At 35.5% G+C, this 12,671-nt stretch overlaps 1 protein-coding gene across 1 annotated transcript; it reads right to left on the minus strand.

Moving 5' to 3' along the window:
* Positions 1-5,202: 5,202 nt before the first annotated feature.
* On the minus strand, positions 5,203-12,293 carry LOTGIDRAFT_162863 (hypothetical protein; the record flags this gene model as incomplete). Its single annotated transcript, XM_009058880.1, has 5 exons — positions 5,203-6,649; positions 7,230-7,314; positions 9,804-10,891; positions 11,398-11,482; positions 12,290-12,293. The coding sequence occupies 5 exons, from the start codon at positions 12,291-12,293 to the stop codon at positions 5,203-5,205; spliced, it is 2,709 nt and encodes a 902-aa protein (XP_009057128.1).
* Positions 12,294-12,671: the final 378 nt, after the last annotated feature.

The following is a 12,671-nucleotide window of genomic DNA, read 5'->3' on the forward strand; positions in this document are numbered from 1 at the left end:
CTTGTATATCGACTATCTGAAAGTAGAAAATCATCAACTCTTACTTTTACACATCCTGGTGGGAACAAAAACAAGATCAGTCCGCTTTTTATAGGTAAATTAAGTAATAATTGCCTCAGAAGAAGCCACTAGGAGGTCACTTTGATTCAAAAGCCAGTTTGGCCCCAATTATTTCGTTATATATGGTAAATTGGTCACAATGAGGAATCCCAGAATAATTTGCTTTTGGTAATTTTGTCCCAATAATCTAATTAGGTCACAGTGTGAATTTTTTCCCAATAACTTAGTCACTGTATTATGTTCATAGAAATAGTACGTCAAAACATTTGACGGTTTTTCAATTCAATCAACATTCTACCTCATTTGAATCAGAAAACCTCGTGTTTATATTCTGAATCTTACATCATTGGATGCGCACAATGTATCTTTGTCCTATAACACTATCCTAAACAACGAGAAACCTAACTTCGTACCCAGTAACTAACAACTAAATATTAATATTTATGAGCTTCAAGATTATCCTAAATGAAAGTCTGAATATCAAAACAAAACACATAATTAATTACCCTTCAATAGTATCCGAGATATTTCCTTCACACGGCATGTGTTATCATCTTGGTGTTTAAAATTTATCAATTTAACACTTGAATCTGTCAGGAAAAGATTACAAATATCACGATAATAAAACGACATTTCTAACTCAACTATAACAATATTACTAGTCAGGTTGATATTTGATGAGAAATTATATTATAATATCAAAATATTAGGATATTCAAATGTATTTGTCCAATGTTACCTCTCTACGGTGGTTTGTTTAAGGCATGTTTTTTTTTTAATTATGATTAAATTCTACTTATTTTCCATTTTTGTTTGCTGATTTATCATTTTTGTTTACTATTTTTTATATTCAGCAAACAAAAATGATAAATCAATTAATCAATTGAAAATATTAAAGATGTCTTAAACAAACCACCGTATAAACTAATTTCAATTCTTTTTATAGTAAATATATTTTCAATTTGGACATTTTTCTGTCGTTTATCAAAATTTCAATTACTTAATCCAAATCAACTAATTTTCTTCTGAAAATACACACGAAGTACAAGAACGAAAAAAAGTATGAAAATTAAAAAATGCATAATAAAAATCAACAGTGGCATAATATACACATAAATTACACAGAACAATATAACTGATTATAAGTGAGACGAACTCTATTTCGACTATTGAAACAGTCCCTTTGTTATTTTAACAAAACGTTTGTCCATGAGACATTCCCCTGGTCTGTATGAAATATAAAGTAATACAAACTGATACAATATATTATAATACAGCACAATATAGCACAATATAGCAGAATACAATGTCATACAATGTGGTACAATATACATTATGAATTATAAGAAAGTTTATTAACCTTTCAACCCCTAAAACTCAACAATCTGGCTTCAGACCACAGATAACTACACAATTTAGTTTACAGACAACACAGCTGGGTTCACATTCTACTGACAAACAACAAGGATAAAAAATCGTCTTTTACAATGATAAAATAAATTAGGTTCACAAGGGTCCTGTCTATCAGGGCGGCGTCCACTAATGCCTACATCCACGAATGTCTTCAGTCTAAAATAAACAAAGTTATTCCCCCGTTGACTTAAAGCGACACCTGCTATCAGTGCTACCCAAGCTCTATCAGCTGATACTAAAACTATTGGCCATGCTTTTACAATAATAACAACTTGGGATTTCATGAAGACCCTGTCTACCAGCTGGTACTTGGTCGACGGGAATAATGACTTGTTCAAACACCGACAGCGATTAAATCCAAGACCATCTTTAATCGACGTCGGCAAGTGACGTCATATGAAGCTTCTTATAATCTAATGCAGTGTTTCCCAACCTTTCTCAGCCTTCACACCCCTGGAACAATCACCTGGACCTTTCACACCCCAAAAATTTATTTCATCCATATTTTCAGCACGTGATAATGTGAGGTGCTCTCTCAATTCAAAATAGATTCTTCTCCTACACCAGTTGGCCGCACCCCTGGTACCCTAGTCCAGAACCCCCAGATTGGGAATAGGGGCTCTAATGAATGCGCTACAATCTGCCCTCGATTCAAAATTGTTTCAAATGAAAATTTGAACCTATTTCAGTAACCCTCCTGGTGTGCCTCTAACAATGATGTATTTTCCAGTGTCTGAACAGCTTGTCGTTTGATTATTAACTGATAATTTGATTGGAAGAAATGAACAATAATAACGGTAAAAACAACGATACGAACCTTTAAAATACGTCAGCAATATAATACCCTTTGGTTCATTTTGTATCACATTGTTGTCAGTTCTTCCATTTTTACAACAATTTATTCCAATTCGATTTTTGTTATGCTGAGTTATATATTGGTTAAGTTATTGTATCCGATATAGAAACTCCATCTTTTTGACGATGATCAACGGGCTAATAAAGGAACCCGATCCTGTGGTCATCAACGAGCTCAGGTTTAGTTACCGCCCTGTCCCAGTGAGCTACTGTATATATTCAGTGTTGTAGAAATTCTACCCTACCAACATACTCTAGAAAGTTAATTTACTAAACATACCCTATTATTCTTATTCAAATACAATACTTAGGCCGTGTTTACACTGGCATTGATCACTTGATTCAAACTATACAACGTTCGATTACTAAGATTTTTTTTACAATCGTGTATGTAGGTAATATCTAGGTAATATTTTTCATCGCATTGAAATAAAAACATAAAAACATAGCTTGATAATTGTAATAAAATACAACTCTTAGGCCGTGTTTACACTGGTGTAGTTCACTTCATTCAAACTATACAACGTTCGATGACTAAGATTTTTTTTACAATCGTGTATGCATGTAATATCTAAATAATATTTTTTTCGCATTGAAATGAAAATGTTAAAGCATTACTAAATAATTGTATTCAAATAAAACTCTTAGGTCGTGTTTACACTAGCGTTGATCATCAAACAATATTTAATTCGATTACCAAAAAGTGTTTTACTATCGTGAATTTTAGGTGATAATTTTTATCAAAAAATAAAATAGCTAATCATCCTTGTTCACTTACAACTCTCAAGCCTTGTTTACACTAAATTTAGACATTTTTCGTTCGAAAATTAGATTTTTGTTTACGAACAAATGTATTTTGTGCGGCCATATTTATCACATTGATATAAAAATGTTGAAAGTTATCAGTTATCTTCTATTTTCGAATATGCCTTTAGGCCTTGTTTACACTATCGCTGATCACTTGATTCTAAACCATACTTTGTTTGATTATTAGGACGTCTTTTTAATTTGAATTGTAATCAAAATGTTAAAACATAGGTTATCATTCCTATTCTCATTTGTCTCTAAAGCCTTGTTTACACTGGCGATGAATGAACGAAAAGCTGCACCATTAAACACATTCATCTTTGATATACATAATCTTTATATAAGCCTTTTTTTCTCATTTTCGTTATCAATAGCAAGATTCTGAGTAGGCCTACGTTTTACCTAGTCCCGTGAAGGCTGGGCCACACTTTACTGTCGCTACTTTGAACGGACTTGAATCCAAATGAAAAGGCAACAACCTATATTTTTATACTTACTTCCTCTGAAAAGAAACTGGCTATCAAATCTCCATACCCCTATAATGAAAGAATCTTACCAGGCGTCATCTTCACAATCTCAAGCTATTACGACCTTTTGCTTATACCTTGACTGCAATAGCGCTCATTCTTGTATCACAGATTTGAGCGATTTGATTGGATTGTACCCAAGGGAATACAGCCAATCATAGCCCTGGAAAGAAAGATTTTCAACATTGTGCCTTAGTGTTTACAGACTTTTTGTAGAGGCCTCTGATCGGCTGTATTTTCTGGCGTACATACCAACCAAAGAACCGCATTTACAAACTTACCTGATACAAGAATAGTTGCTATTGCAGTCAAAGTATATGCAGAAGGTCGCAATAGCTTGAGATTGTGAAGATAAACAATCGAAGGCTACCTAGTGAGGTGCAGTGTGACTTTAGAGTTTCTCCCATATATATCGTTTTGTACTAGGACTAATTGAACGAATATACAAATATAACTATATTCATGTCGCCTATTATATCCCACATAATAGATATAAAGCCCCTTTTAAACAAACCTGATCAATAAAGTCTTTACAAAGAAAATCCTTCAATTCAACCACAGACAAATTAGTCCAATTTCATTAGCGTGATATTTTTATTAGGCCCTATTCACACTCAAACTTTACTCTATGTGTGTTGTAATGACTTGTGGCAGATTTATATTGAATTTAACCAAGTTGCAGCTGAAAGAATCAACGGTTCTCTCCCTTGAGGGGGGTGAACATAAAGAACATAGAGCATGTAGCAAATTGAATGAAAATTTGTCCGATTCACAGAATCATTGAATAACACTCCTTTTAATTTAGTTATAATCAACCTCAATTCACCTGAAATAATACTATCAATTTCTTCATTTTATGTATACTATTTTTATATAACAAATGTCATCGCATTGTTTTAAATACATGGTTTTTGTAATACATAAACTCCTCAGAGTGATATTAATTTTAACCTTATAATAATTATCTTTTCAATGCTTCTAATTATAATATTTTATTTTTTAACTTTTATGCTTCATTGTGTTACTTTTCATATACATGTACCCGTATATATACAATAAATCTTATCTTATTCATCAATTCAAAATTCATACATTCTCTTCAGTCAAACTTTATTCAATACTTTACTTAAAATGTGACAATGTCTTTGTTCAAATCACACAACTTTACCAATAAATGGGGGGGACCGTGCTTCTCTATATCTAAATTGTATGTGGGGTGAACTTTTAAACAATCAAAACGACCTTTTTGCCCGTACTGATGTAATATTAACGAGAGTGTGTGTATATTTACAAAGCGAAACGTAAAAGTGGCTATGCGCACGCGTGTTGATTGATTGATTGTTTGATTATTTATTATCTTGATCCAAATTAAGAGTGTAAACTGCTAAAGTGAAATGCGGAAGAAATGTAAGTTTTGGATTTGTTGAAGAGACGACGATGTATTTAGCCTTTTCCTTTTCATGAATTGGTTTATCACTTATTCACTCTTCAAATTTATTTAGAGCTACGTCGTCTTTGAACGCATCTCTCGTTTGATGTTTCACTCATCATTATTAGCTTGACTTACATTGGAAGTCCGTCTCAGAATTGGCGGCGTTGCTATGGAACTGGCGCTACTAAGCCTGTCTGATGACGTATTGGTCATGTTCAGACGTTCCTGAAGGCGGTTGATGTCTGACAGGGATGGTTTCCTTTCTTCAGATGGAATTTTTCCCAATATCGGATTCGAACCCGTGGGACTGTAAAAGCTGTTTTGAACCAACGACCCAATTCCCTTTGTTGGACCGAATTCCTCGTCCTGTTTCGATTTTGATTTCCACCTTAAACTTTTGTTGATCAAATCCTCCATTTTTTTCAGTTTTTTCGCCATTTTTGATTTTTGCGGCTTTTTATTTGAAATACTCTTTTCGGAAATGTTACTCTTTCTCGACGGCGTTGGCGATGGACTGTTGTATAAAAATTTGCGACCACAGTACGGTGTCGGTGGAACCAGTTCGTTTCCGGACCTCAAAATAGTCGTTACTGGTCTCGGAATTGGGAGAACGTCGTACGATTCAAGAGACGTCGCATCGTGTCCGGATTCGTTATGAACATCTTCTTTGGATTTGGATTTTAAACTCATTTTTTTCGGCAGAATCGGTGTGCTGTGTCGGTCCATGAAATTCGGATCCGACCATTCTTTCTGGACATTTGAGCTTCGAAGTGAACCAAGTTTGTCTGTACTCAAATAGTTCTCAATTTCTTTATTGTACATTTCATCTTCGTCAAACTCATCTTCGCCATCCGTGTGCAAAATTCCATCACCAGTTGCCGTTTTGTCTTGATTTTTACTTTTAGCATCTGGGCTGTTCGACGATACTGGTTCCTTTGATACATTCTTGTTCTCCACCGTGCCTTGAGGGTTCAACTTGGCACGTCTGCTACATGGGAGCGGCGGCGGCTTCTGGCATTTTGCATACACGTGACTCGTTTCTCTTGGTTGCCCAGACGTCTGAAGGTTCACCTCTGCTCTGGTTTTTTGACTTCCATGCATGACTATGTAGGTAGACTCGACTTTGTTTCCTGAAGTTGACGGAAGATTCGTCGCAAATTCGTCAGTTTCTAAAATATCCGACATGGGCATCGGTGATTCTTCGAGTCCCTCTGATGCTATTTGTTCTAACGAATCAGTGATGATTTCAAACTGTTCTTCACTGAAAGTGACAATCTTATTTCTGCCTTTTCGATTCATAATTTTATCTTTTAATCTAACACTTAGAGAATCTCTGACGGCGAGCAGTGTGTTCTCTTTCGGTTTAATAGTTTCGTAAAGATTCTCTAGGTTATCTCCCTTTGGTGTGGGGAGTGGTGTCCCTTGTTTGCGCGCGATTTTCAAAACGTCCATTTCTCGTTGTTTCGACTCCTTTTCTCCCAGTCCAGATTCAATATCTAATTGTAGCTTTTTGACTTCTGACGATATCCTCGATGTCCTTTTTCGACAACAAATTCTGAAAAAAAAATTGTAATTGAAAATGGACGTTTGGAACTATCATGACGTACATTGCTTCCGAACAGTAATTGGGCGTTCCAAACGGCCTTCCGTGAAAATTATGCTAATCCTTCTGCGATACAGCACGTTAATGAATGGAGATCATTATTCACTGGAACTATATCAATATTTTCCAGTGATCACGTGATTCTGGTAATTTACATGTGTAGTCCTGAACGACCATGCAGCCTCAGATATTTAAATTACCAGAATCACGTGATCACTGGAAAATATTGATATAAATATAGGCCTAAATACAAATACATATTTGTAAACAAACACAATGAAAACAAAACACCAGTTAGATATGGATTCAAATTGACAATAAAATGTATGATTGGGTAATCAATAGTCACGATAATATAGCATTAAATGTATAGGTAAGTAACAAATTTAACTCCCAAAGACTACATTTAGATCGCAACATTACTATTACATGGAAGTAAAGAGTTTCGCCCAAGAACACACAACGAAATTCTCTTTTCATTAACGAGTCAGATTCAGCTTTACTGGAACTGGGGGTTGGGACATGTACTTACAGTAATATACACTGTATCATAACAATCAGTAACAATACTATCGATATCAAACCCAGACAATAATTCCAGAATACACTGTTTAATTCTGAAATATAAACACAAAGATAAGGGATTGAGGATATCTTTAGTTATAGGTTAATAGGTAAAATAGGTAGATTTAGAATTTTGGTTTAATTATCCAACTAAAAAGGACTGTTAAAGGTTTTCTAAATTCTTAAGTGTGTCTAGGACACTGATAGCATCAATTTGAACTATTCCGGTTTTTAATAAGTTGTTCCTGCAATTCATATAAATCTAAGTTTATGATGACGTCACTAATCGCGAATGGCTTAATGTGTTAAAGCATATTTTGTGATTAGTGACGTCATCAAATACTTAGATTTGGTGAAACTGCCGGAACCAAAGACGTCTGATTGAAAATTGGAAAATTAAAAAAAAATTCTTTACAATCCCTTTAATTTCTGATTAGTCTGCAAGGAAAAATATTCACATTTCGACAAACAACTCATTAATCTTGTGAATTGCTAAAAAGATCAAAAATAAAACAAATCTATACTAACCCATAATAAGATATTTTAAAATTGTCCTTATAGACTACATCTTATAACTTGTGGTTTGAAGATATACATTGTTTGCAACGGTTTATATGTAGCACAACGTTTCAACGATTTACACTGTAATCATCAGTTTGCATTGTACACAACGTTTCAACAATTTACATTTCCATCAGTTTATATGGTATACTACTCCTTGGTTTTATTGTACACAACGTTTCAACAATTTACATTGTCATCATCAGTCTATATGGTATACTACTCCTGAGTTTTATTGTACACAACGTTTCAACAATTTACACTGTAGCCAACAGGTGAATCAAACATGTAGGTACTCCGAGAAGAATGTACACACCTGACTATTAAATAACTCTCAATAATTCTCCTTGAATTCCTGGTCTATAACACTATCCTGAAAATTAATACTTTATCTAGATTTCCTTGATCAAACCAGGATATTATAAAACAAAAAATAAACTGGGTTTGTTTAAAGGGACAGGTAGGCCATTTTTTTTTTGACCAATCATATACTTTAATCTCAGAATTGGAATTATTTCATCTGAGCTAATCAGTAATAGTGTTCACAGCTCACCATCGAAATTTGAGTTTTCAAATCCATGTATATCCAGAATTATCTGCGATTGAATGTTAAATTGACGACTCGTCAATAGAAGACATATATAGAAAAAGTAAGTAAAATCCTAGTTTGAAGTATTTTTAAAGGAATCATGTGATGTATATTTCTAGTACATCTGAAGACCATTTATATATATTAAAAAATCACCCCCCCCCCAAAAATGGCGTCCTTTTAAGTCCCTTTAAACTAACTGTTACTTAAAGACATAACACTAGCAGTCATTGCTCTTCTAAGAGATTACCTCTAAGACTGTGGCCGAGTAGAGGCGTTATGGATACAATCGTACAATTATGTTATTTTCAGTTATCCATTATACCGTTCGAAATAAAAATCCGACTTCCGGTCGCCATCAATGAAATATAGAAGTACAAACGGAAATGACGACAACGAAGTTAATATTCAACTCCCTGGGGTATATAACTTCATGTAAAACCATACATAGATGAAAAGGTACAGTTCTGTTATCATTAAGTATAAGTGATACAATAATTTATATGTTAGAGGGGGTAGGAGGGTGGAAATGGAGGCTACTTAGAAAAAGCATTTAATCATAAACTCAGGGGCGTTCTTATGAAAAATCAGGCGAGGGGGGCGAGCAGGTGCTACAAAACTTTTCAGGGGATCATAGGCCATTCTTTCACTATGTAAAATGAAGACAAATTTGAAAGGGGGTGGGGGGCAAAGTCGGGTCAGCCTCTTTTCCCGTAGAAACGCCAGTACATACACCGCCTTTTCACAATGTCAAGCTATTATTAAATGCAGCGATTTGGTTGGATTACATAAGCGAATAAAGCCAATCAGAGCCCTCGATAGAAAGTTCGTAATAGCTTGAAATTTTGAATATTATATAGTCCATGTAACAGGATTGCTGATGGGTCAAATTAAAATTGGAATTGGGCATATACATAATGCAGAGAGTTCAGAGGTGAATTAGTGTCGAAAAAGTTACTGGTAAATATTCTAACGAAACCCCCACAAGAGGAAGTACTGTAAAACGAAACATGCCTCTTTAAAGTATTGTGAAACGAAGGAAGAAGGAAAATAATTTTTAATTGAAAGAACGACTTCTCAATATAAAATATTACACTAATATATTCTTTTATAATATTTAGAAATAATTAGGGGTTTAATTTTACACAACGTTTCAACAATTTACAGGTCAACCGAGATACAGTTTAACAAAACATGTTTAGGTCACGGCTGGATGATAGGGGAAGCAATTTTATGGATCTTTACCTAAATATTTAGTCTCTGATATCCAGACGTCTCTTGTCTACGACGAGGGTATTTGGGGCGAAATTGTACGTAGACAAAGTTGGACTGGATGATAGAGGCTACAAAATATTTAGTAAATCTATTCCGTTTCGGAAATGTTACTCTTACTCGATGGCGTTGGTGATGGGCTATTGAATATACCCTCGCAATCGCAGTGCGGCGTAGGTGGAACGAGTTCGTTGTCGGAACTGGAAATGATTGTTAACGGTCTCGGAACTGGAAGAAAGTCGTACGATTCCCCTAATGTCTCATCGTGGCTGGAGTCATTTGCTACATAATCAGTGCTCTTCTCGGCATCCAAAAGTTGGGATTCAGAATTTAAGCTCATATTATTTGGAAGAATTGGTTCTATGTTGCTTTTAGGTTCCGACGTTTCTTGCTGCACGTTTTCTATATATTTCTCAAGTTCTTTATCATACATTTCATCTTCGTCATAATCATCTTCACAATCCATGTTCACAATTACATCATCAGTCGCTACCTTGTCAAGATGGTTATATTGGGTCTCCGTTTGATGGTTTTGACTATTTGAAGACACTGGTGGCGTTATAAGACTTTCAATTTTTTTTGAGTTGATCTCCGTTTCCCTTTCAATATGAGAGTTCAAATGAGTAAAATTACTGCCACGAGGAAGCTCTGGAGGCTTCTCACATTTTGGATAGCCGTGCCTCTTTTTTGATTTCCCAGCTTGATCGAGATTCACTTCTGATTTGGATTTTTGTCTTCTATGCATAGTCATGTACGTCAACTCGTATTTCGAACTGGATGGTGGCTGTCTTGCAGCCGGAAGTTCTTCTAAAATATGCGACATGGAATGCGATCGTTCCTCGAGTTTCTTGGAAGTAATTTGTTCTACAGAATGTGGAATAACTTCGTACTGTTCCGAACTGAACGTGACTTTATTCCTGCGTTTTCGCTTGAGTTTCTCTTTTAATATGTCGCCTACAGAATCCCTAGCAGCGAGCAATGTGTTGTCCTTTGGTTTCATGGTTTTCTCCTTTGGCTTGATTGTATCGTAAGGATTTTCTATGTTATCTCCCTCGGGAATTGGGAGTGGTGTCCCTTGTCTGCGCGAGATTTTTAGAGCGTCCAACTCGCGTCGTTTCGCCTCTATTTCACGTGGAGCTGATACGATATTTGATTTTAACTTTTTATATGCTGACTTTATCTTCGAGATTTTTCTTCGACTACGAATTCTGAAAAATAAAATTAAAATGAAATTAATTTTGAAAAGGGACTTTTGAAACTGCCTGGGCCTACTTTTCTTCCGTGCAGTGGGTCGTAAAAAATAGGACACAGTCAGTAGTCTACCAGTAGGTAAAATAACGTATCTATCTTGTCTTGATTCTTTCATTTCTACCATAATTTTACGCATTTTATCATAATTTATTCGATCGAAAAGAGTTGTATATTGCGCCATGATTGTTTTAGTAATGGAGCTCAAAATCTTGCAAATGTACTAAGAAAATTCAAAGCATCTGTAACTATTAGAGACAAGTTACTATTCAACAGAAGGCACTGGCACAGGGTTAAAGCAGTGTCCCCCCTAAGAAAATTGCTCCCCCGCCCCCCCCCCCCTGAAAACTTTAGATGACTGAAATGACTTGTTGAGTCGCTATAGTTGAGCCCCCTTCAAAAAATTTGCTCCCCCCCGCACCCCGTGAGACCTGGGCTAGCTACGGACCTGATATAGGCTACTTACAATAAAATACATTCTATCACAACACAGAGTAAAAATATAACTGATGTCGATCCCAAACAATAACTCCAAAATAAACAATCAAATTCTGAAAAACAAACATTGTGATAAAAAAAAAACTGGCTTCAAAATATAGAGCTTAATTTCAGATAACCGTATGATGTTTGGAATCAGAAAGAAATCTAACTACCCCTGACCTTGAAACCACAGTATACTGTCATTGTACCTGGCAATCTACTAGCTAGATGGACACGATAGTTTGGTATACTCTAGTCCCATTCTTGTCACAGAAAACTACAATTGTACCAAACAATCTGCTAGCTAGTTAGACACGATAGTTTGGTATGTTCTAGTGTCATTCTAACAACAGAAAACTATCATTGTACCTAACAATCTACTAGCTTGTTAGACATGATAGTTTGGTTTGCCCTAGTCCCATTCTGATCACAGAAAACTGTCATTGCACCAGGCAATCTACTGGCTACTTGGACACGATACTTTGGTATGTTCTTGTCCCATTCTGATCACAGAACACTGTCATTGTACCAGGCAATCTACTAGCTTGTTAGACATGATAGTTTGGTATGTTCTAGACTCATTCTGATCACAGAAAACTGTCATAGTACAAAACAAACTTCTAGCTACTTAGACACCATAGTTTGGTATGCTCTAGTCTCATTCTGACCACAGAAAACTGTCATTGCACCAGGCAATCTACTGGCTAGTTGGACACGACAGTTTGGTATGTTCTTGTCCCAATCTGACCATAGAAGACTATCATTGTATCAAAAGTTAGTCAAAAGCTCAAGTTTCTAGCTAGCAGTCAATTGTCGATAATATCTTTTTAGCCAGGTGACAAAAAAAGCTTTCATCGAAGACGATATGCCTAACTTACCCATGGCCGAATGAAGAGAACAACAGAGTTTTAATCCTGTGGTCAAATATATCCCATCAAACACATTCAATCTATAACTTAATAAATATCATTTTCCGCCGTTTAAAACTCAGAATGAAACTGGTAGGCGATGACTGTTTGGGGCCAATCGGAAATATTGTTTTTTACAGGCCAAATTAGGAAATATGAATTTAAATATGGCGGTTTAGAACAAAATGACATTTATTTTCCCAGCTTTCACCAAATAGCCTTTTTAATTATTAATATTACAGACCATTAATGGGTCGAAAGTTCCCAATTTGGATGACTTCGTTCGTCAACATGCCATTGTCATTCTTTCAACAGGCACGTAGCAACAGGGGAGTAATTGGGCGACGCCCCC

Source organism: Lottia gigantea (genome assembly GCF_000327385.1).
Source record: "Lottia gigantea unplaced genomic scaffold LOTGIsca_36, whole genome shotgun sequence".
NCBI lineage: Eukaryota > Metazoa > Mollusca > Gastropoda > Lottiidae > Lottia > Lottia gigantea.